The 25,040-nt window shown below is 40.5% G+C and overlaps 1 protein-coding gene across 1 annotated transcript in view; it reads left to right on the forward strand.

Annotated features, from left to right (window-relative positions):
- plekhh2 (pleckstrin homology domain containing, family H (with MyTH4 domain) member 2) overlaps nt 1-23,149 on the forward strand; it is a 32,278-nt gene extending 9,129 nt beyond the window's left edge. The window contains exons 3-30 of the mRNA XM_067609420.1: nt 2,482-2,544; nt 2,648-2,797; nt 3,440-3,523; nt 3,681-3,762; nt 3,848-4,033; nt 5,314-6,227; nt 6,691-6,766; nt 6,877-6,971; nt 7,219-7,378; nt 7,819-7,955; nt 8,132-8,245; nt 8,596-8,682; nt 8,809-8,967; nt 9,159-9,239; nt 9,490-9,669; nt 10,033-10,141; nt 11,023-11,135; nt 11,471-11,650; nt 12,901-12,998; nt 14,422-14,599; nt 16,377-16,535; nt 16,631-16,728; nt 17,102-17,243; nt 17,482-17,618; nt 17,815-17,944; nt 18,399-18,485; nt 20,139-20,288; nt 21,166-23,149. Of these exons, the coding sequence (XP_067465521.1) occupies nt 2,482-2,544; nt 2,648-2,797; nt 3,440-3,523; nt 3,681-3,762; nt 3,848-4,033; nt 5,314-6,227; nt 6,691-6,766; nt 6,877-6,971; nt 7,219-7,378; nt 7,819-7,955; nt 8,132-8,245; nt 8,596-8,682; nt 8,809-8,967; nt 9,159-9,239; nt 9,490-9,669; nt 10,033-10,141; nt 11,023-11,135; nt 11,471-11,650; nt 12,901-12,998; nt 14,422-14,599; nt 16,377-16,535; nt 16,631-16,728; nt 17,102-17,243; nt 17,482-17,618; nt 17,815-17,944; nt 18,399-18,485; nt 20,139-20,288; nt 21,166-21,351 (4,335 nt within the window). The 3' untranslated portion in view covers nt 21,352-23,149. The remainder of the gene's footprint in view (nt 1-2,481; nt 2,545-2,647; nt 2,798-3,439; nt 3,524-3,680; nt 3,763-3,847; nt 4,034-5,313; nt 6,228-6,690; nt 6,767-6,876; nt 6,972-7,218; nt 7,379-7,818; nt 7,956-8,131; nt 8,246-8,595; nt 8,683-8,808; nt 8,968-9,158; nt 9,240-9,489; nt 9,670-10,032; nt 10,142-11,022; nt 11,136-11,470; nt 11,651-12,900; nt 12,999-14,421; nt 14,600-16,376; nt 16,536-16,630; nt 16,729-17,101; nt 17,244-17,481; nt 17,619-17,814; nt 17,945-18,398; nt 18,486-20,138; nt 20,289-21,165) is intronic.
- The last annotated feature ends 1,891 nt before the right edge of the window (nt 23,150-25,040 follow it).

Consider the following 25,040-nt stretch of genomic DNA (forward strand, 5'->3'; position numbering starts at 1 on the left):
AAGTACGAGCAGGATTTTGTGACATCACTACTTGTCCGGGAGCCAATCGTGTTCAACTTACACACATGGGAGGTTGAAACTTTAAACCTACATATGCTGATAATTGATGTCTCAGTTAAGATGGAGACATCTTGCCTCTAGTGGTTGAACTTTTGAAACATTTGCACATTTACAGACTCTGGATTTTCAAGTGCTTTTAAAATTTTTTAACTAGGGAATGGAACTTTTTTTTGTGGAAAAACCACATCTTACACAAATTATTATTCAAAGCAGAATAATTTAATGTCCTGAACGTAGTCAATCTGTCATGAATGCGACATTTATATTTTAACCCTACGATGAATCACTTCCTGTAATAGCGCTAGCTGTGTGTGTCGACCCAGTTGCCCTTCAGGGACTTTGAAAGTTTCCTCTAATCTAATTTGTACGTGTATATGTGCACATGTAGCAAAATATTCCAACCGTGGTGGTTGTAAAATTGCTACGCAGAGAATTTCCATCGACATTCCTACATTTTTTCCTCCACGAAGCCAGTGAGGTTTGAGAGCGTTTTCTCTGAAGACACTGGTTTCACTGCTGCTTCCGCCACTTTGAGCTGAGGAATTTCAGAGGAATGTTGCTCATAAAGTCAAGTCTCTCCTCATTTCCCGCAGGGTTTTTCATCCCTGTGTATGCGCATGTGTAGTGTGCGTGTCAGTGTGTACACTGGCATACGTGCTGGTATCTGTCTGTGTACGTACGTGCGTGTGCGTGTGTGTACATGTGTGCTGTAACTTATGTGTGAAAGCTGCGTGACCTTTTGGGGTGTTACTGCAGGTTTAACACACTCCTACCAGGTTCTGCATGTGCTGCTCTGATCTTAGCATTGTACACAAAGAGCTGGTTGTACCTTTATAGATGTGACACCTCATCATCATTATGCAGCCGGTTAAAGGTGCTATACGCAACCCTTCTGCAGCAATAAAACTGCCTCATCAATCCTGAGACATTAAGTGTAGGTGTTGTAAACAAATGAATCCGTTGCCAAGAAGACTTGGCAGCCTGTTCTTGGAAATGGATTCTACATCCTGTTTTCTATTTAGGGAATTCTGCTGGATTGTTTTGCAGCAACCAGGAGATCCTCTGACATTTAAAATACATATTTGCTGTTTGGAGCTTTCAGTTAAAGCCATCTCCAGGAGCAGGTAGTTGATCAGGATCAACAGCTAATATTAAATACCAGGTGATTGCTCAGTTGCATCAATTAGGCTGATGATGTCACAGGTCCTGACACCTGGAGACAAGACATGAAATCTATGGATAATATACAAAAACACTGAAATAAATGGTCAAACTAAATATTGGGAATTCCTACATGAAGACACATTTGCCATTAACAGATATAAACTTTCCTTGAACAGAGGTCTAAAAGCTTCCAAGGAACTCAATGTTTTAGCATGACACATAGAGCTGTGGGTGTTCAATTGTTCCTGTGTTCAATCTTACATGTGTGACATCATCAGCCTAACTGATGCAACCGGACAATTAGCTGGCACACCTGGTATTTATTAGCAGTAGTTTCCTGATATTTTAACAGCTCCTGAAGATAAAACAGTAAATATGCGTCTGTCCTTTTCTTGAAGTTACTCTACTCTTATTTGTTTTGACAGAACTACTGTAAAGGTGACAGTTGTTTTCTGTCATTAAATATATATTGAATTATACAGTATCAGCCAAACGTTTGGATACACTTCCTCATTCAAGTTATGTTATTAGTGACAAAGTGACAGGGACACAAAGGAGAACAATATGGTCTTCAATTTGACAAACATGCAGGCGTGTATTAGTCTATTCTATAATGATAATTGATGATGGGGAATGAATGTTCTGTTTCTGTAATAACAGGATGCCACATTTAAATTTAACACAAACGATACTTGAACATACTGTAAGTACAGATGCAAACTGCAATCAACATTCAGTGAATTGAAGCAAAGAGATCACTTCTTTATAGAGTTTTTGTTTAATTACTAAAATGTAACTGTATTTGCACAGTACACCTTTAAATCGTCAATATTCTAATGCTTACTGTAAATGTTATTTTGAATCAGAATAGGTGAAGAAAGTCCAAGACCAGCCGAAAAGCATCTGCTCATTCCCAGCGTAGCAGCGTTATCTCAAGTGGTGTTCTCATTACTTCTCTAGCATGCAGCACTTTCTTTGTCTTTATTTGGTGTTGTTGTGTTTGGCTTCAGTCTGAAGTGGAGTTGATATTTCACCTCCATGTGTACACAAATATTCTGGTCTGAAGGGGGACAAAGAATGTTACTTTGTGGGTTGTGTAGCCTATATACTGTATAGGATGCAATATGTCTTAGTAAGTAACAAGAGTTGTAAAATATTAGGAGGAGGAAATAAAAAATGGTCAAAAGAAAAGAGGTCTAATTTTTAAAAAAAAGGCGAGATTAAAGGAAATTAAATATTGTGCCTTTCCTTTCACAGATTCAACAATTGGAGACGCAGGTGATCGATGCAGAAAAACGGGCCTTCACTGCTCACCAGCAGGTAAGGCTGCAAACAGAAGTGTGTTCATCTGTTCTTTCTGTGTGTGTGTGTGTGTGTGTGTGTGTGTGTGCCCATGTGCTCTTATGTGTTTGTGTGATTTCAGGTGCAGTGGATGGAAGAGAAGCTGAAGGCTCCAGACGGTCAATCCGGAGACTCAGAGGTGCGTTTGTTTCAACGATGCCAAGAGCTGCAGGCCTTGGTGCAGGAGAAAGAGGACTTCATCGCCCAATTGGAGCAGCAGCTGGAGGAGCAGGTAGAAAACGCACACACACACAAAGAATTTCATCAATGCAACAGATGTAGCGCCAGTAGATGTGTGTTTTTTCAGATGTAAAAGAAACAAAGAATGTAGCATGCCATGCGCCAATCTTCACAGAGACATATACACACAAACAAACTTCCTTTCAAAGTTTCAGAGCTGTACTCACGTCAGACAGCTGCACACCTGGCTGAAAGTCTACTGTTGTGCCCTGGGAATGTGCTGTCCCAACAAAAACCTCTATATATCCCCATGGATTTAATAAAAGCATGATCTTGGAGAGACAAACTAACCTCCTGGTTCATTATGTACTTATGAAAGATTTATTATAATCCTTGAACAAAAACATTAAAGATGCAAGAAGAGCAAACTACTTTTCTGAGCTTTTCGTCTCCACAAATACGGATAATCCAAGATGTTTATTTAAAACTACTGACCACTTTGTGACCCATCCTCGTCTAGCGTCATAACCCTTTTCTGCTGTGACATTCCATGTCATTATTGAAATCCACTGAGCCACTTCAAGCCAAGCTTCCTTAATTTTATTTGCAATAGCTCTCTATTCTTTGGCTAAGTCCCAAATATTTTAAGGCTGCTTTAAGGCTTGCATGACCCCAGTGTGTCTTCTTTCACCAGAAACAAATACGACATCAGGATGCCAAGACAGTGGAGGAGAAAGCGGCTAAGATCAAGGAATGGGTGATGCTGAAGTTGTCAGAGGTAAATGAATTATGATATTTGATATTAAGGTACCCAAATAGTCATACACATGGAAGAAAGAAAAATGTAAGGTGGATGGTGATGTTTAGGGTCATCAGTTTGTCATAATTTCCTCTACCAAGTGGTTGTTTTATGTGAATACATGTTTGTTCCTCAGTTTGAGGTGGAGAATGCTGCTCTAAGAGAAACCAATAAGCAACAGGAAGCTCAGATTTTGGAGCTACAGAAACAAGTGCAGGGTAAGGGCCTGAGGCGTCTGTTCATATATGTCTATCAGTAGAAACTAGCTAGATAAAATGTTCATGAGGATGCTTTGTTTTCCAGAATTTGAGCAGAGGTGTGGTGGTGGACGAGGAGTCCTTTGCAGACCAGGTGAGGCGCAGCGTCTCAGCAGCCTGACGTTTGGCTGTTTCCAGGTGAGAGGGAAGAGCCCTCAGGTCCTCACTGGTCCAGCACCCTCCCAGAGGACCCTCAGCACCCAGGAAGAGACTGAGGGCAAAGACAAAACTGGTAAGACCACATATGCAGCAGCTATGGATATGGAAACAGCTTCTGTGATTCAGCATACGTCTGGTTGAAATGGGACACTGGCGCAGAGCTGGATGCATGAGGGCATGTTTTAATAGTGAAAAATGGAAAGTGACTCAGAGGAACTTTTTAGCCATTAGGTCATATCCATGGTGTCTTAGGGAAAGGTTTTCACTACCATACTTTGTAACCACATAAGTTGTAGATTTCATATGACTGGAGAGGCCACAGATCGGACTGTAAATCAACCGCAGTCAAAAGGTGAAAAGAACATGTAATAGTACAGTTTTTTTAATTTGGAAAATCGTATTATTGGCTAGTAACTACAGTATCATTTATTTCATTCATTACTGCACATGCTGCATCATTTCTGAGCAACTGCAGAGACAATAATGCTAACAAGTAACACACTCAGCCTTCCTTCTCAGTTGGAAAGATCAAAGGTCATAGTCAGCTAAAGAACAGCAGACCTGGTAGGGATTCAGAAAGAGGAATGTTTGGCAGTTCATTGAGTTAAATATGCTTGCCCTTTGCTAACCATTTGCTAATCATTACAGACATCATTATTACAACATCTGTAAGAGTCTACAGTCATGCTAGCAGCTGAGGGAGCCTTTGGTTAGACACAGCGCTGCTTTGAGCTGAATGCTAATATTAGCATGCTAACATGCTCACAATGACAAATATGCTATGCTGATGTTTAGCAGGTATGGTTACAGTGCTCACCATCTCAGTTTAGTGTGTTAGCATGCTAACATTTTAACATTAGGACTAAAAACAAAGTACAGCTGAGGCTGATGGGAATGACATTAGTTTTGCTGGTATTTTTGTCATAAACCAAAGTATTGGATAAATGAAAACTGTGACTGAATGATGGTGCTGGATGAGAAGTCACAGCCAACCAACATTGCCATCCCTAGAGCCACATTGCTAGCTAAGAACCAAAATCACTGCTTTTATCAAATATACTATGGGGGCAAAGACATGCTAATGATCCAAATCTTTAATTTAGTCCTTTATATCTGAATGAAATAGAAATAAACTGATAAGAAATATTTTTCCTGCATTTCAGCTGATTGGGTTGAATTTGACCATAACTCTTCTTTGAGAAAGTTAGGGATCTGTACAACATCACTGAAAAATGAACTTAAAAAGCACAGTTTTACATTGTAACACATCCATTATGAAATTATACGGTTATTATCAAGTGGATTTCATGAATAACCAAAATGAAAGATCCATTTTTGTGTTTGCTTTGACAGAGAAGAGTAGCAAGCAGTCAGCCTCCCCAGGGGTGGACGGTGAAGTCCAGAAACCGGACCAGACTGGACTTGTGGTAACTCCTCTGGAAGATGACAGTGCATCTGAAAGCCCTGGGGAGAATGCCTGTGGCTCTGAGTCTCGCGGCGTCTCCTCGGTGCTTTCCAGCGCTGCATCAGAGGGGGAAGGAGGAGGAGGGAGTGAGGGCAGAGAAGGAGGTGGAGGGTGTAGTCTGGAGTTCAGCCGCCCCGGCAGTGAGACCTACCTGACTGCCTCGGACGACAGCAGCTCTCTGTTTGATGATGACATGCAGCGAGCGGGGTCGTCAGATGGGGCACTGGGAGGGTGTAAGGAGGGGGAGGAGGAGGCACACAGGGCCAAGCTGGAGGACTGCACCTCCGAGGAGCTCAACAAACGATTCCAGTCACAGAGACTCGACTCCTCATCCTCCTCCAGCGAACCTAACACTCCCAGCCCCATCCTCACGCCAGCTCTTACCCCTAAACGACCCAACCCACCCCAGGACCTAAGGGACAACCCCGCCTCACCCAAACAGCCCCGGCTGCGGACCCCAGCAGGGTTCGGGTTGATGAATGTGTCTCTTGCCAAGAAACACCTGAGCCAGCCACCGATCAGCACTGAGGCAGCACATGGACAAACGCGCAACGCCCTCAGCATGCTGCGCCCGCTCCGGCCACAAGAAACTGACCTCGACCAGGAGCAGGAGGTCAACATGGAGACGGGCAAGGATACGTCTCCCCAAATCCTCCCCAACTCAAAAACTACGCCCCCCTTGCTGTCCTTACAGGTCTCACCTGTCCCCTCTGAACCTGGTACAGACATGAGCCCGGACTGTGACAACTCAGCACCCGGCAGCAAACCTCCTACTCCCCCTTTACACAGGCTCCCCTCCTGGGTAAGAAGGTCCACTGTTTAATCTGAACTGAGGTCAGTTATGGGTCGATGAAAAATGTTAATCTGTGGACTGATGCTGGGAAAAATGTACATTTTGTTTCTTGCAGAATGTTAGGTTTTACAAGGTTCAAGAGCGTCTGAAGATTTTGAAGATGTTTTGGTTTTACTACAGAGAAACTAAAGTACATTTTATCTAAGATCCAGGCACAGGATAAAGCTAAAAAACATACAAATGAAATTCTTAACATGTCCATCCCTACAAATGAAAGGCTTTTTATATACCTGTCTGTCATCTTAAAATACTGTAATACAAGACAGTGTCATCTACATGCAGTGTGTCCTTACATATAATGTTACAACACTATAAAACGTAAGCTATTGTTGGATATTTGCTTGCAAAAAGTTATTTTCTTAGTGTCATAATGTGTGTTTTTAAAATATTGACTGATATGTTTCCTCCACAGGAGAGTCGTATCTATGCTGTGGCTAAATCAGGAATCAGACTGTCTGAGACTTCCTGCACAGACCCTGCTAGCAAAGGTGAGACAGAAAAAATGGAGGCAACTCATCAACAGCCTTAGGCTCAAGTCTCAGCTTCAGAGACGTTCAACTGAATAACTGACTAACTGAAACTTTAATCTGTGTCGTAGACCCCTCCCTGCAGTCCTCCTATCCTGCCTTTGTCATGTACACATCTCTCATCTATAAAAACATGACTACACCAGTTTACACTACTCTGAAGGGGGTAAGTACAACTGTACACAGCAGGACTTCCTGTACATGCCAATGACGTGTGGTTCATTGCACAAGAAAGCCTCGTGTCTCATTCAGTAATTAGCAAAATTTGATAAAAGTACGTCAGTGTTGTGTTTGTATGCCGTCAGATTTATTTACCGCAGCTTTAAACATTTCGTTCAATCCCATGTGTATCAATGACTTTATAAGCGTGTATCATTAGTGGGTTAACCCCCCACCCTGCTTCCGTTTTGCAGAAAGCCACTCTACTGAGCAGCAGTCCGTTCTCAGATGAGTCATCCAGCTCCGAGGAATCATCCAGTTCTGGAGAAGAGGACGGCTCCTTCTGCAGCTCCCACACCTCTTCCAGTTCCCGCAAGGACAGCAGCCCAGGCAGCCCACGTTCTCTCAAGAGAGGTACACAACACATGGACTGGAAGGTTATTAGAATTTCCACTGCAGCTGAAGGGAAGACTGTCCTTGTGCACTGCAGCTGCTGGAATGGTCAACATGAAAAAAAATCACAACAGGTTTCCATTAGAAATTCATGATGTGTCTGACAGCAGGCTTAATTTACAATATTTTATAGTATTGTCTTCTAGTGTAATTCTAATATGATTTTATTTCTCTGTTTCATATACTTGAGTTTGGACAGTGATACCTGTGTGCTAAATTTTATAATTTCATAAAGAAACAGCAAAAGCTTGTGACTGAATGTGTGTGAAGGGTATTTGGTATTATTTTTACACATCTAAATGTTGTATTTTTAAAAAAGTAGATATTTACTTTTATGATGTAAAAGATGTGAATGCCTATATATTATGTTGTCAACTACTTTACCTGTGCTTCTCCTCCAGCTGTGTCCATGTCTTCAATGACGTCAGAGAGTGACTATGCCATCCCTCCTGATGCCTACTCCACTGACACAGAGTGCTCTGAACCAGAGCAGAAACTCCCCAAAACCTGCTCTTCAGCCAGTGACAATGGCAAGAGTGTGAGTCAGTCAGTCTGTATTTAAAGAATACATCCAGGGTTTGATACATTGGACTGTTGACATACATTGGACTGATGATGACATAGACATGTACCCCACTAATTTAGAGAGGTACATGTCTATGTCCTGCACCGTACATTGTACTACAGAAAACTGAATAGGGTTGTATGTTGTAGGAACCGATGGAGAAGTCAGGCTACCTGCTGAAAATGGTGAAGACCTGGAAGAAAACCTGGAAGAGACGCTGGTTTGTCCTCAAAGACGGAGAGCTGCTCTACTATAAATCACCTGTGAGATTAACTGTATATTATTTTATCACATTTTTTAATTTAGATGCTTTTTCACTAGCAAGAAACACACCACAACAATATGTCATTTAAAGGTTTTAATGGAAATTTAGAAGGTATTGGATGTTGAGAACAGATGAATGGATGTAAAGGGGAAGGGTGAAGGTGGAAGGAGGATGTCGTCTGTAAGGCTGGTCTAGGAGGACGGACTATAGAAGGGTTGGAAGGAAACTCGGTGTGGGGGTTCTGTCTCAGGCGTGTTTCCACCGGAGATGATTACAGGCCCAGGTCAGTCGATGTAGCTCTGTACATCTGCAGCGAGCCACCGTAAAACCGTCTTCATTCTTCCACAGAGTGATGTGATCAGGAAACCTCAGGGTCAGATCGAGGTCAACGCCACCAGCAGCATCGCTCGTGGAGAGGGAAAACAAGTTCTCCAGGTATTCAATAATGCTTAGAGGTGAAGAGTATTTTAAAAAATAGATGTCAAAATTAAAAATATCTACCGTGATTCTGCTTCCCTTTCCCACCTTCACCTCCACCTGTGTTTTTGTCACTGCATGTAGATCGTGACGGGGAAGCGTGTTTACTACCTGAAGGCTGACTCTCCTAACCTGCTGGAGGAGTGGCTCAGGGTGCTGCAGAGCGTACTGAGGGTGAAAGCTGCCAGTCCTCTCTTCACTCAGCCAGATATCAGGCCCGGCATGAAGGGACTGCTCATCAAGGTCCAACAGCTGCACCGACTGAATACAAATCTCTTTTCACAACATTTTACCAAAATGAAAGCAATGAAGCAATGTGCAACAACATTTTTCATTTTACATATTTACCTACTTAGATTTATTTATATTTATTTGCTGCTAGATTGTCACTGAAGCCACAGCAATTACTGAAATTTATATTCTATTCACGGCAGGTGAAACACGGCTACTCGAAGCGGGTTTGGTGCGCTCTGATTGGCAAAACGCTGTACTACTTTCGCAGCCAAGAGGACAAGGTAGGATTCAACATGAAAAGATCTTAGTCTTAAGATTTACATGATGTAGAGACAGAACTGTAATGCTCTTGTCAGGTGAAACTTATTGATTTTCTTACCTGAAGTGATGTACTCTTCAAACCCAAGGCTTAAACACTAAAGCTAAACAATGAGTGTCTCAACTTGCTGAAAACGTGTGTAAGGATTTAACACAACAGTAGCAGTAAGTGGCTGCAAGTGTTTGACCATGTATGTCTGCCTGTGTTCCCAGTTCCCACTGGGTCAGATTAAGCTGTGGGAGGCCCGGGTGGAGGAGGTGGACAGGTCCCGGGATTCAGATGAGGACCTGAAGGCGTGTGGGCGGGGGTTACAGGTAGCGCCCTTCACCATCGCCATCCAGCCACAGGAGCAAGGGCCAACTTACCTGCTCATCGAGTCCCAGCACGAGAAGGTCTCACTCTGAATGTTCCTTTTTTTTGTTGTTATTGTATTTTATATTGATGAGGTTTGTTCGCTCTCAGCCACTGTGGTCATCACAAGTAACTTTCATGCTCTTCTTGTATTTATTATAAACAAAACTGGAAATGAAACAATTGTTGGTTTAGTACAGCAAATGGAAATGTTTTCATAAATCAGATAGAGAGGTATCCAGATTGTGCTTCTGTACTAGTTGATCTGAACTAGCAAAAAAGAATGTTTATTTCTGTGAAAATTTGACTAATTATTAGTTCAAAGCGAGAATTGGTTGTAAAGCCTGTAAAATGGTGAATCAGTGACTCTGCTATCACTGATGGAAGTGTTTGTGTCTCTGCAGGACTCGTGGCTGTACCATCTGTCTGTGGCAGCAGGAACCACGGTGGGTAAAGTCGGCACTGAGTTTGAACAACTGGTGGGGAAACTCTTTCAACTGGATGGAGATCCAAGTGAGTATTTTACACAAATATTTTCTTTCTTGTTGCGTCTTTGCGCTTCTTTTTTAACTTCAAAATTGAGTTTCACACTAATCATTTTATTGTGATGTGTAAGGCTGGTCACACACCACCAAACTAGATATGATAAAAATCATAACTGCAACAGCCTATTCATAATCACATATAATGTTTAATAAAATAAATGCTATTCATTATGGGAATGATCCTCACGATAATCTGTGTGAACAATTAAACAAGAAATCTGCACAATTAAAGCCTGTTTTAAATATGTTCCAAAGGAGCCAATGAGAATAGTAGTTCATAAATCTGGACCCCTGTATCTGATGGAAAATGTACCTTTGGCTGTGATGTTTGGGAAGATGAAGATTAGATGATTGTCTGATTGAGTCAAATCTGGAATAATCCCCTAATATTTGCCTCTTATAATTGCAGCCCTAAATTAAATGATCTGTAAATAATAGATTGTTATGATTGCTGATGGATCATTCACACCCTGATGAACCAAAGCTGAGTGTGTTGATGAGTAAACTGGATCATGTTTTCTTGGCCTTCATCCACCTACAAATGACGTCAAAGACATCACAGCTTTGAATGCAAATCAGTGAACTCATTTGTTTTCCTTTTTTTTAATTTAACATGCAAAACAAGATGTTGTAAAAAGGTACTGATGTTTTCCAACTTGCTTTTGCATGTGGATCTTATACTGAATCTATTTATTGATGTTTTATATTTTCTTCAAGTCTCTCATTTGTCTGGTCTCTTATTTCTGTTTTTCATGCTTCTTGTAGCATATACTGCACATTGTTTAATTCATTTATATGACGCATGCTTGTTGTTGCCTTTAGCTAGAAGTCTGCCGTTCTGTATTTCAGACTCTCAGATCTGGAGACATCCCATGTTGTGTTTCAGTAAGGAGGCTCTGTCGTCTCCTCTCACCACGCTGCCCTCACAGGCCCTGCAAACAGAGGCTGTTAAACTCTTCAAGGTACACAGATATACATGCTCTTATATAGCACTGATATGCAGTTTTATCCAGAAACTACAATGTGGACAAGTAGTCCTGTGATCATTCAGAAAATGTAGTAACTTACAAAGTGTGCCTTTATAGAATGAATGCTTTGATCAGACTTCACAACACCTTGCTGCATATATTTGAATGTGGTGAAAGCTCAAATGTATCTTGTTTGAACTAGGTCTAATCTTTATTAATAAGACAACACAGTTGACAGTCACAGGTTGACATCTCCTGTAGCTTTTAATCTTTAATAATATTTGAATCATTGATCATCACAGCTTATTTCTCATCCTGTGTCTTCTCAGACTTGTCAGCTTTTCATCAACGTGGCCATCGATGCTCCGGCCATCGACTACCACGTCTCACTGGCCCAGAGTGCCCTGCAGGTGTGTCTGGCCCACCCCGAGCTTCAGAATGAGCTCTTCTGCCAGCTCATCAAGCAGACCCGAAAGAGACAGCCGCATGGCCACCCCGGACCCCTGCAGGTGCACACTCTCACCACACGGTGGCAGCAGTAGCATGTGTTGTTTGTTGGAAATATTTGACATGGGAACGTGGGTGTATTATAAGAGCCGGTGGGGCTCTGTCACTCAGCCTTCCAGCCAATTTTTCCCTTTGGCAACTCGCAGTATTTCAACGAAAAATCCCCCTGCAGCCCAACAGGTATTTTCCCCATAGAACACCATTGTAAAAGAGACATCAGTAAAACTGTTGACAGGACACCTTGAACTACAAACAAGGTCAGTTATGACTCTTTCTATTATGAATTTTTGATCCATGGAGGCCATATATTTTTGAAACTGTTCTCGAGCCGAGAAAAGTCTGTGATATCACCACAATGTAAAGTCTATGGGCTGAGTGGGAACCTGTAGGCGGGGCCAGCGGAGGAAACACTAGTGCTCATATTCAGTGGGCCGCACAACGCAGAAGTAAACCTGGAAGCTAGAAACTTCTTTTTGGCGTATGCGCCAGGCGAACAATTCTTATTGGACTGAATTGGCGCCATTTTTGGTGCAGTATCCAACTCTTATAACACATCCATGCATGGGAAGAACAGAGTGTCTGACTCATCAGGAAAAAGCATTGCAGTCCAGTATGTGGTTAGTTGTAGCTCAAAGTTTCAAACTGCTCTTTGTAGTTGCTTCCCTTCTGTTGGCATGGTTACCAAAAAAAGCTTTTACATACAGAGACTAAGTCCTTAAATGTTCATCTCAGAAAAGGGATTCAAATTTTCACCTGCTTCAAAGCACCCAGTGTCTTTGTGCTCTGTCACCCTGTAGTCATGTGATCTTCCATATCCAATAACCAGACAGACCTGTAACACCTGCAGACACATTGCCAGCAGAGGGCGCAAATTAAAGTTGACACTGCTAGACAGCGTCAAAAGATATGTAAGATTTCCAAAGCATGGTCATGTCTCAACCAACCGGAGGATTTAAAGACAACAGACTGAGTCACAGCACAATCCTGTTGGTTCTAGACCATAAAGAACTCTGTGATCCTGTACATGAATGGACTAGCTGATTAACAGGAGCAAAACTGGTTATAGTAGTGACACATGTTTCATAGTGAAACAGTGTGTGACAAGGAGGATCCAGCCAAATGAAGCTGTTGTTTATGTCTCACATGCTGCACTATAATACTTCTGATCCTGCCTTTATAGATTCTCTGTCTGATATGGGTTTCAGTTTGTTCAGTCTGTTAAGTATCAATGTCTCTGTGTGTCATTCTTCAGGGCTGGCAGTTTCTAGCCTTGTGTGTGGGACTGTTTCTGCCACAGCATCCTTTCCTCTGGCTGCTGCAGGTTCACCTCAAAAGACACGGAGACTCCAGGTGAGAAAAGAGAAGGGGCTCAGGTCACCAGGCACTCACATAAAAAAACCACTGCACAAATTTTAACCAGGCAACTTGACTACAAGACAAACTGTGGTAGACAATTTAGAAACATTGAAAAAACAGTAAAATTATCAAGTCTGGAAATCTTGTGTTTATGTCTCCTAAAGTTATTTTTCTTGAAACAAGTGAACATATCTGCCAAAACAATTACAAAAAAAAGCCCAAATAATTGTTTTTCCATAATTATTATGGATCTGGCATGATTTAATAAACAGAAATGTAGTGTTGTTTTTTTCCAGAGGTGAATATAAAGCCCCATTCAGACATTCTTCATTCTTCTCATGTCAGATCAATCTATAAAAATGTTTTTCCCCTTGTGTGGAGAAAAATTACCCTTGAATTTACCCTTGAAAAACCACAATAGTAATTAGACCAATACTTCCTCTCTGTGTTTTAAGCCTAATTAGGAATTAAAACAAAGTCCCAACTTAATTTCCCTCCATTCTATGCTATGAAAAATAACTTAAAATCCATCACTGATGCATCATCACCTGTGAGAGAACGAAGAACAGTCCTCTTTCTTGATACCAGAATCTTTCAATTCACAGCTGCTCTCAGCAGTGACACTGCTCCATCTGGTGTACCAGGTGCCAAATATCACACAAGCACTGCGGCTCTTTCCATAAATGTCCTGTCCTGTCTCAATAGAGCTGTAAGGAACATTTGATTAACAGTCATCTATGTCTGAATGACAAAAATCATCACATTAACAGATAGATAAAGCCAGCAATGCAAGATATTCCATGTCTGAAAAGGGCTAAAAACCTCAAACTAAATCTAATAAATAAATGAGTTAAGACTGCCTTCTGCATTCAGGGTAACTATCTGATAACAGATTTCTGCACTTAAATTTACTTTCACACTCTTTACAACTCCTCTGTTTTGCGCCAACTTGTCTGACAAAACTGACATACTACACTTTGATAATACTGACATAGCATTATCACTTCAAACACTTAACAGACTTACAGGAAGTGAATCATGCCAAACTAACTTCTGCAGGTTAGAACTGCAAAAAACTTGGTTTTTCTCACAGAAACAATACAGACTACAGCACCTGTCACAGTTTCCAGCTGTGCATGTATTTGCATACCATATAGCTGCATAACATCCTGTCAGGGATATAATGGAGGATAAATCAACTCAGTTTATATACCTTGCTGTTGTGAAATACAGTTCATCATGTACAGATGCAATAAACGTTGTAACTTCAATTAGACTCAAACTATCACGTCTCTTAATTTTAGTTGCTTTGACTGTTGAAGATGTTTTGAAGGTGCTCTGAGTGAATTCCAAATATGTTAATACACTTGATGCACAGTATATACCACTGTATCAGTGCCTCCTATGTTGTCCTCAGGACTGAGGTGGGTAAGTATGCCATCTACTGCCAGCGCTCTATGGAGCGCACACAGCAGAAGGGCGAGAGGCAGGCCAGGCCGTCACGTATGGAAATCCTGTCTATCCTACTGAGGAATCCCTATCACCACTCCCTGCCCTTCAGTGTGCCTGTTCACTTCCTCAACAACACCTACCAGGTAAAAATACAAGTCACTCACAGTCTACACATGTCCAACTGTCTGTTTACACGCTCATGCACATGCTCACTCTGCTTCCCTTCTCCACCCCAATATTTACCTCTATGCTCTGATTCAAAGTTTCTCCTGGGGGGGTGTTGTCACTCTGAGTCTTGTCTCTGTGTGTGCTTGCAGGAAGTGATGAGATCACAGCCTGGACACCTAGTCGCAGCTCTGTATTAGGAAACATAAACCTGTTTCATGACTTGTCTGGCTGAAATATTATAATAAGGAAAACATTGATATGGATCTTTTCTCAGAGTACATCAAAGTGAGAATAAGGAAACAGCACATATACACATTACAGGAATCAGCTTTTAGATGTGTTGGTACAAGTCCTGCTGACGGTCCCGGTGCCAGAGCTGGCAGACTGGCCAGACCATTTGGTTTCTGTGGAAAAATAAGTGAGGAAATGTGAATGTTTCTTGTTGGCAGTTTACATAATGTAATACAAAAAGGACCAGACATATATATACTGTGTTGAACATATGATCATTTAAGACTTTTAGGAGGACGCCTACATGTTCTGTTCCTGTTTTCAACAGCTGCCGTCACCACGACAACCACAACACATTGAAAGTCACCTGAAAGAAAACCTGGAAGTCACCATATAACACAAACACTGGTTAAACTGAATCAGGTGTTTTGGTTCAACCAGTGGCATCTGGCAACTTTCAGTTGAATGCATCATGGTTGCCTGTAGTGATGGCAGCTGGCTCCTAAAAGCCTTATCAATTTTACTTTAATCAATCAATCAATGTGTTTATTATCTACGTCAAGTATTTACTTAAGTTAAACTGTGCTCAGCAAGAAGTATTCACCTCGTAACATTTCTTATAATATGGGAAACAAAACAGAGCCTGTAAGTTGGCAATGCAGCTATAGTCTATCTTGTGATTTTAAACTGTTATCTTCAGTCAGAAAATGGCCCATTTTCAACTAATTAACCTGCTTTGTCATTGTGTGTGCACTAAAAGTAGAGTTTGTGGCTAAATACTGTATAAACTGTGTGGTTACACAGCCAGTATTCGCCAGGTTTGACCAGCCTACCGTCTGTTTAACTTGTAACCATCAGTGTGGATACTGCAACGAGATTCAAAGTTTCATCTCAAGCAAGCCATGTAAAAAGATTCATTTCAGACCCCTGGCCCCCTGGGGCCCGCTCATAACACCGGGACTGACTACTAGCATTCCCATCAGCCTCAGTTGCACTTTGTGTTTAGTGCAAATTAGCAAATTTTAGCATGCTAACACACTAAAATAAGATGGTGAACATGCTAAACATCAGCATGTTAGCATTGTCAGTGCGAGCATGTTAGCATGCTAGCATTTAGCTCAGTACAGCCTCACAGAGCTGCTAGCATGGCTGTAGACTCTAGTCTTGTTAGATGATCTTCCCATATGCGCTGTATAAATGTGTATTTATCAACATGTTTCTGCTAGATGTGTCTCTATGTTACAGTCTCTGCATGTATGTGCTATAAGATATATTGAGAAAGTCATTTTTTCATGTGAGCACCAAAACTGAACAATACAGTTGGTATGTTTTGAGTTGGAATTTTCAAAAAAATGTTCCTATCTGAGCTTACTTTTGATCATATCAATATGGTGGCAAAAATTTTTTTTTAACACTGAGTGGTTAGAAACACTTGGAACTTTATTTTCAGACTATCATAGCATTTCAAAATGAAGAACCGTCATGATCATTGTCATCACTGAATGAATTCCCTTTCCATAGGTGGTGAGCTTCGATGCGTCGACCACAGTGGAAGAGTTCCAGTGTCGCCTCAACCAGGACACAGGCATGAGGAAAACAGGACTATCTGGTTTCAGCTTGTACACTGATGACCCTACTGGACGGGAGCTGGAACACTGCCTGCATCAAGGAGGCATCAAGGTACATCTTTTATTCATGTAAAGAAGTTTTCAATTTGACATGATGATCTCCACTGAACACTTAAAACAAATCAATCTCTTTCATATCAAATGCAGATTTGTGACATCATCTCCAAATGGGAGCAAGCCTCTAAGGAGCAGCACACTGGCAAGTCTGAAAACACCAGGACTGTCCGCCTCACCTACAAGAACAGGTAGAGAAGGACCCAACTGAGCCTTCACACACATGTATTGTATGTTAACACCAGGTTGAAAAAGCCCATGAGTTGATTCAGACTTAGGATATCATGGAATTTGGAGAGGCAGGGAAGGTTGGGAATTTTAATTTGGAGTTGAAATGTTATCTGATCTGTCTTAGATTAAAAATAATTTTATGCACATATTCAGCATCTGAATGTTAAGTTAAATATTACAGCAAATTTTTGTAGTAGACACCAAATTGTCCTCTTCTTCAGAACACGAACAAATCAAGAAGTTCAATAATTTTTCACCCATCCACCCCTCTTTTTCTCTTTCTTTCATTCTGTTTCTATTTTACTATCACTATCTTTATCTTTCCATCCCCAGGCTGTACTTCTCTATCCAGGTGAGAGGGGAGTCAGAGAGGGAGAGGTTGTTGCTGGCCTATCAGACTAATGAAGCCATTGTAGCGGGACACTTCCCTGTAAACAAGGAGCTGGCTCTGGAAATGGCCGCCCTGCTGGCCCAGGTCTGAAAGATAATACTTTCTTTTCTAACTTACTGCTTATTTATCTTGTAACTTTCAATAGGTCCTAGAGTTAATGGTTGTATAAAAAAACTACACCTTTGACGCCACCTTGCCATCACTAACGCACTTTGTGATATGATAAAAAGAGGAAAAATATTTCATGCATTGATGTTTGTAGACCAGACCACACCCTGAAAAGCAATACAGATTAACACTTACAGTATGTGTTTGCTTTCAGGTGGAGTTTGGGGATTTTGAACGTCCTTTCTCTGCTCCTGGATCAGCTCAGACCAAGTCTAACCAGACCCTGAAACAGGTCCTGGACAGATTCTACCCTAAACACTACCGCAGAACCACATCTGACGACCAGCTCAGGTACCAGAACACAGTGAAACATCATGTATACTAATCCAGTTATATCAGGTCCTCATGGCATGTTTTTTCTATATCTTTGATTGGCACAAAGGGAGTGTAAAACGTTTAGGATAAAACAATAGGAATCTTTCAAGTTGTGCTATAAGGGATTGTTACAATCAAGTCAATATGATGAATGAATTGTCCCCCCCCCCAGGCAACTGCTCCAGCGTCTCTCTGCCCGCTGGGCCTCACTCAGGGGTCGAAGTTTGCCTGAGTGTGTCAGGATTTACCTGACTGTTGCCAAGAAGTGGCCTTTCTTTGGTGCCAGATTATTTGAAGCACAAGTAAGTGTGTGTGTATGTTAACTGTGGTCTATGTTATCTTATCAACAGGTTGATACTGTATAAACAATGTAACAAAGTATTATTATTTGCTCTCAAAGTAAAAATAGTGCAAAAACATGATAGTGTTGAACAAATGAAGGCCAACATATAAACTAAATATGCTCTCAGCTATACAGAAACATAAATAGAAAATTAGCAGGAAGGAGAAACTTCTGTGTATATGTTTCTAATATTTTGTCCACCTGCTAATTGTGACTGAATACTGCTGAATCACACAGGCGTTACTCCACCTGTGTGTTTTTTGTGATTGTGACTTGTTCAAATAGAGTCGGTCCAAAGCATATATCCACCTCTATGTGTCATTTTAGAGCAGTAACACTGTAATATATTCATAACACAGGATAATGTTTATACATACACTCATCATACACTTTGTTTCTCTCTCTGGTTTCAGTCCATCACTCCTTCTCCAGAGCAGGATGTTCGTGTTTGGCTGGCCGTTCATGAAGATGGTATCAGCGTTCTGGAGCACAACTCTATCGTGAGCATCTCCGGCGTCACTACAATTTGTCCAGACATGATTCCTTTGCTCTACTGACTTGATACACTGTTAATACCAGTGGTACTTATAAGTCATGTAACCTGTGAAGCATGAAAAACATACAGTATGATAGGCTTTACATGATTTTTGAAATGCATGCTGCATTAGTTGGACTCAGACAGGAATACTTCAATCTCTAAATGGTGCTGCCTGAAGTTCAGTCCAGTCTCAACGCTACACACATACCCTGCACCAGCAAACAGTGAGTGCTATAGACTTGACTTAAGTTCAAAGAGAAACTGATAACATGTTAAAGCATGAATCATTTTAAATATGAGCCATGTATATGACGCTTTAACTTTTTATTTTACTCATGGATTTTACTCTAAATACAGGATTGTATACTTTATTCAATCAATTAAAAAGCAAGGAAGCACACAATCAGCAGGAAATGACTTGATAACTCAGACCATTAATTCAATGTCAATTTAATGTTCAAAACCCAATAAAAAACAAAACGATGTTGCAAACACCACAGCATTTTACTCAAAGTGAATATATCGTTACAAGTTATTGACCATTAACCAATCACTTCATGCCAGTCTCACTTACACTTGAGTGCAAATTAAAGTAAATAATAAATAATAAAACACAAATATGAATGAATAAAACTACTTTTATTTTCCTATCCTTTACTCTCACCTTCTCTGACATTTGAAAAACACATCATCAACATCACTGCAGCAGCTTTCTTCTACCTCCATCACATTCCCCACATTTCTAACACCGTCAGCTGTAGAAATCGCCACTCATGTGCTCATCTCATCTTGACCGGGCCGATGGTAGCTCTTCATCAAGTCTTCTGCTCTGTCACAATAAAAAACTCCATCTAGTCCAAAATGCTACTGCTTGAACCAAAACATTTGAACAGATAACACCGATTCTGTCTTCACTCCACCGACTTCCTGTTTCAACCCAGTCAGACTACAAGCTGCTACTTATCAACTGCAAAACTCTCCATGGATTAGCATCTCCTTATTTGGCAGAACTCCTCAGACATCATATTCCCCCACATGCACTCAGATCACAGGACGCAGGCTACCTCATTATTGAGTAATCATGATTCATAAGTATCTATTTTACAGCTCTCTAAATATAAGCAAATAAAAAACAATGTATTTTACTTTTATGCATGTATTTTATATTGTTATTTGCATTATTTGTATTTTTCTTTTTCATAAAGTGTACTACTTTACTTTAGGCTTTTACTTCTTATGGTTCCCCAAAGCTCTAGAGGTAGGACTGGTCTCAGACAAAGGTCAGAAAGGTCAAATCTGAGAAAAAGAAGGATTCAAAAAATGAGCAATTAGTGAAATTTGCTCTCACTTGATTTGTGAGGGGATATTGATACGTAGATTATGTATTAGGATGTAAACAAGAATATGGAGGATATTAAACATGCAGTAATGAAATATGTGTTTTCAAAAGCCTCAGATGCAGTTTGTAGTTGTGGAGAATGCTTGTACATTGTTTTCATTATCAGGACATCATAACTTCCATCATGATAACACAAATAACATCATAACTTCCATCATGATAATACAAATAACATCATAACTTTCATCATGATAATACAAATATCTGTGTGTTCAGAAACCGCTGGTGTCCCACCCCTACAAGAATCTGATGACGTTTGGAGGCTGCAAACAGGACTTCATGCTGGTGGTAGGGCAGAGCATCTGTACCAACGCTGCCAAAGACAAACCTTCAGAGAAACATCTGTTCGCTATGGACGCCTCCAAGGTTGGTGTGAAATCCAGTCCAGCATCACACTGTGGGTTTACATAAGCCCTGGTGTAGTAGTTAGAACTTTGGAATTTTAGGAACACTTGTGCAATCTAATGCAGTCCAATACAACACAGTCACAAGCAAACTCTTTCACATGAATGAAAACAACAAAACATGAGTACAACACATTCTAACAAGCAGCCGCCGTGCATTTCATTGCGTGACATGAGACAAGATCGATATCGGTCTGTTAAATATGAAGCTGGAGCCAGGACACAGTTATCTCAGTTTAGCACAAACACTGGAAGCAGAAGAAAAAATCTGCCTACCAGCACCTCGAAAGCTCAATGATTCATACATTATATCTCATATGTTTAATCTGTACAAAAAGTACAAGTGTGAAAATGTCAGAATGACAGTTTGTGGTTTTAAGGGGGATTATGTGCAGGACCTTTTCTTGGCCAATGACGACCACCTGTTTCTAGTCTTTAGTTTAAGCTAAGCTCTCCTGGTTCCAGCTTCATATTGAACTGACAAACATTAGGCTGATATCAATTAAGTTAAGTTTCACCTGTGAAACTCTTTTATTAAATGACAAAACCTGACAATCTCCAGATGAAACATTATTTGTCATAATTTAGCATTAAAATGGTGGAATATCAAAATGCTGGCTATCAGTTCCTGCAGTCTCAAAGTATTAGTATTGTTGATGTGGTTTAAAACATGGTTGTTTATGATAAAACAAGCACTTTCCAGCTATCATGATATTGTCAAATGTTGCAAAGCCCCACTTGGTCAGCTTAAACAAAATATAATAAGGATTTATCAGTGAATTTACAGTCAGTCATGAATGAAAACACGCGCTGACGTCACTGTTTTGTTTCATCAACAGATCAGGGAGATCACCCTCCTCATCTCCAGTTACATCAACAGTGCTCATCAGCAGAAGTCCGCCGCCCATCATCTCTCTGCCCCAGCCCTGATGGTGGCCCAACCTGTCAGTCTGAAGAGCAAAGAGCTGAGGAGCAAATCTCCACCAGCGCTGGGACGCCCCAGCAAGACCCCCACGCTGCTGTGACGGCACGGAAATATCAAGCCCTGATCTCACTTTTTACCTTATTTAAATTTGAATATGTAGGATTTATTTATAGGTTTTATTCTATTGTTATACATTCCATTTGTCAGTCTGTAAATCCATCTTTGTTTTCTCAGATTACTTCCTGGTTTGTGGAATAGTCACTTCTCTGCTGACTGGAAGTGAAGTTGATGTAACTGTAAGCAGTTAACCTCCTGAGAGGTTACTCAGTGCCTTCCTCAGAGAACACATGAGATTCGAGGCAGAGACTGGAGCTTTGAGCTGGTATCTAGAAACAACTGAGAGGCTTTGCCTATCATTCTCCAAGGACATTTTTTTGTCTTCCTCATGAGTGTTGTTTTTCATGTGCTGAGTCCAAAGAGAAAAGTCAACATTATTTATTGACAGACTGAGCTAGCCCTCTGAAATGTCTCATTAATCAGTGCTGTCTGGTACATTTCCTTTTGTACAGATGCTGTTTGGAAATGATGTATTCCCTATATAGAGTAGGTAATGATGCTTTATTGAGAAATAATTTAAAGGATATTTTTGTATCTGTTTCTGCCCTCCTGTAGGGCACAACATCTCTGACAGGAACTGAAGCCCTTACTGTTTCATATTGTTGTATAATGAAGGATATTGAACACTATGATGAAAGCAGGAAGCAATAACAGGTAACCACACTGCAGTAGTATGACATACTTTGCAACTGATGGAGAGAGTTTTTAAAAAAAATAGTGAAAATGTATTTTTGCTTCATGTATCCAGTTTGAAATGCAGTACATGTGATTGATGAGCTGTGGACTGTGTGAGCTTGTTGTGTTGAGAAAGACTGTAGCTTATAAAAGTAAGTCAGTTTGGACCCTGTATGCTCTTTAGTTACTGAATAGCCAGGAGAGCAGTGAAACTTTAATCAGGTACAAATACTTCAAGCCTTTCAGGTAGGGTGTATAACCAAAATCAGCAAGATGCCTCCACTCTGTATGTTCCATGAATTTGTTCAGGGAAGAAACTTAAATCAACCCTGTGTTAATGCTGGGTTATTTAGAGGAAGATGGTGAGAGGAAGTGACAGTTGTTGAAAGAATAGATTGGTGGAAACATTTGGTGTTTGTTCAAGGGGTTCAAAAGAAATAGGATGTACTGTGTCAGGTATTACAACAATGACCCCACACTCTAAACCAAAGATAAACTGGAAATACAAGACATTTCTTAAACCTGCAGTGCAGAACTTTTGTCTTCCCCTTCTGGCAGAAAACGCATCACTACCGGTGCGCCAGCGTGGGAAAGTCACCACAGACACCAGATGTAAAAACTCTGGTATACTGTGAAATACAGAGAGATTTACGTGGCGGCGGTAGGCTTAATCAGCATTGTGTGAACTTGTTTGGCAGGGCTTGAATGTAATGGACGTTCATTTATATTTAAAAGTCCCAAACTCCAGCTTTAATGTAAGGTACTTTAAAAAGACAACTTTCCCTCCCAGTATTATCTTACGCCTGTATACAGCAACTATTGTCCAGTATTAAATGTATTTGTTGCATAAAATACATTGTATTTAAATAATTTTTTGAATATTTGTTATGATTATTGTACAAGTCTAATGCTTGAATAAAGTAAACTACAGCAGACAAGCGGCTGGTTTCAGTGTATAAAATCCCTGACACAAGCCATTCAAATCATTAATCTGTGCCCTCCAGGAAGTTAGGTTTTCAATACCACATCCATAGAAGTCATGAGATCCAGACATTCATTCTTTGCTAACACCCCTTCCCACGGCACTTCCGTCCAGCTTTTCCTCATTGGTGCGAAACACACTGACGTGCTGATACCTGCATCAGGTGCCTGACAGCAACTGACACACCCTCATTCCAGCACTCTTTCACATAAGAGAGGGGGAGGGGAAGGATATATGATACTCAATCTGTCTGAACTAGCAGAGACATGCTTTTGTCCCAGTGTTGCTATGGAGATGAAGAGAGGGAGGGCTAGAGGGGGAGAGAAAAACCGGGCGAGGCAAAAGGGAACTAAAATGCAGTTAATAAACAAATGATTATTGGCTGGCTCATAATATTCATTATTAAGAGTATAGAAATGGAGAAGAATCAAAGACAGGAAGTCCATATTCACATGTAGTGCTGATATGTTCTTTTGAAATAAAGTTCAGGATAAACATGTAAAATGCATTGGACACATATTTAAAAGTGTTTTTGTCATTGTGCTGCCTTCGTGTCGCTTGAAAATAAAATGCTTAAACTTCTTCCTCATGACATAAAGGTAAAACAGGAACTGCCTTCTAAAGTGCAGCTGCAGTCACACAAAACTCTGAACACTGTGATCATGTTGTGACAGGATACTGTATGAACAGAGCAACTCAACAACATCTGTTTTGTTGTGCAACAAATTCCCAGCTCACACTCATTGTCTATTTACTTAATAAGAGGATTTCTGCTGCTCTGGCTCTACTGGCCTTAGACTTTTCTCTCAACCTGTGAATAAAAGCTTCTTCTGCATTCTATTAAATTGCTTTAAACTCTTTCTCAGTGCTTGTTGTGTACATACTGCATGTGTTCGTTTATGAGTGAGTCAGAACAGGACCAACAGGTTGAGCATGATGCCAAACAGTTTCAGAGGAACGGACAGAAATGAAGAAATCCCCTCCCTATACACTAACAGGTGTTGTCATACAGCAAGATAGTCTCAGCCAACCAGTATTGCTAGATAGATAAAACAAACTCATACTGCATTGTCTCAGCTGTTTTTGAACCACAAATACCATGATGACAAGATCCCTCTCTACATGCATGCAGAAGAAAAACAACTACAGGTGTATTTTCTGTCTGAATGATGTCAACAAAGACAATCTGTGGGTCACACAAATGTATGACGACGTTCACAACCACAATATTAAGTTACTGTTAGAAGACACAAGACAAGTGTTCAAAAGTGGTCAACGCTGCTTTCATTTCATTGGCAGTTTTAATTAACATATTCCACATGATTCTTTTTTTCTTGCCAAAGTCTATATTTAAGGTATTAGATTGATAAATTTCCACTTTTATTTGCATTTAAGTATACTCCATGGATAAAGAAAATGTGCTTGTAGATGTTTGGAGATGTATTTTCTATATTGTTATTGGGCAGTAAATTAATCTAAGCCGCCTAATCGGGCTACCTCTCCTATCTTCCTCATATTCCAAACACAGTTATGAAACTCTGCTTCTCAATTTGCTTCTAACTCTTCAATTCAAGTCAAGCTTTATTGTCAGTCCACAGCATGCTAAGGACATACAGAGGAGTGAAATTTAATTCCTCCAGGGCCATGGTGTATCATATATAGTATATAGTATCATATGTGTGCACAATAAATACAGAATAAAAAAACTAAAATATACATAACAATACAAAAATACAAAATGCTCCCCTTATACATAATAAATTAAAAAATGTTCACATTAAGGTGCGCACCTTTATAAGAAAAATGCAAGATGTAAACATAGGTGTAGTTTGGCACTGAACAGCGCACACAGCATTTCAAAAATGGCATGGGAATGGACTTAATTATTTATTTTAAGAACTTATTTAACAGTGGGACATTTGTGTCCTTTGAAACACAACAAACAGATCACAGGATCCACTTCTTTAAATATCTCCAAGCATCCTAACTCTAGCTCAGAATCTCTGATGTATCAC

Source organism: Thunnus thynnus, chromosome 14 (genome assembly GCF_963924715.1).
Source record: "Thunnus thynnus chromosome 14, fThuThy2.1, whole genome shotgun sequence".
Classification (NCBI taxonomy): Eukaryota; Metazoa; Chordata; class Actinopteri; order Scombriformes; family Scombridae; genus Thunnus; species Thunnus thynnus.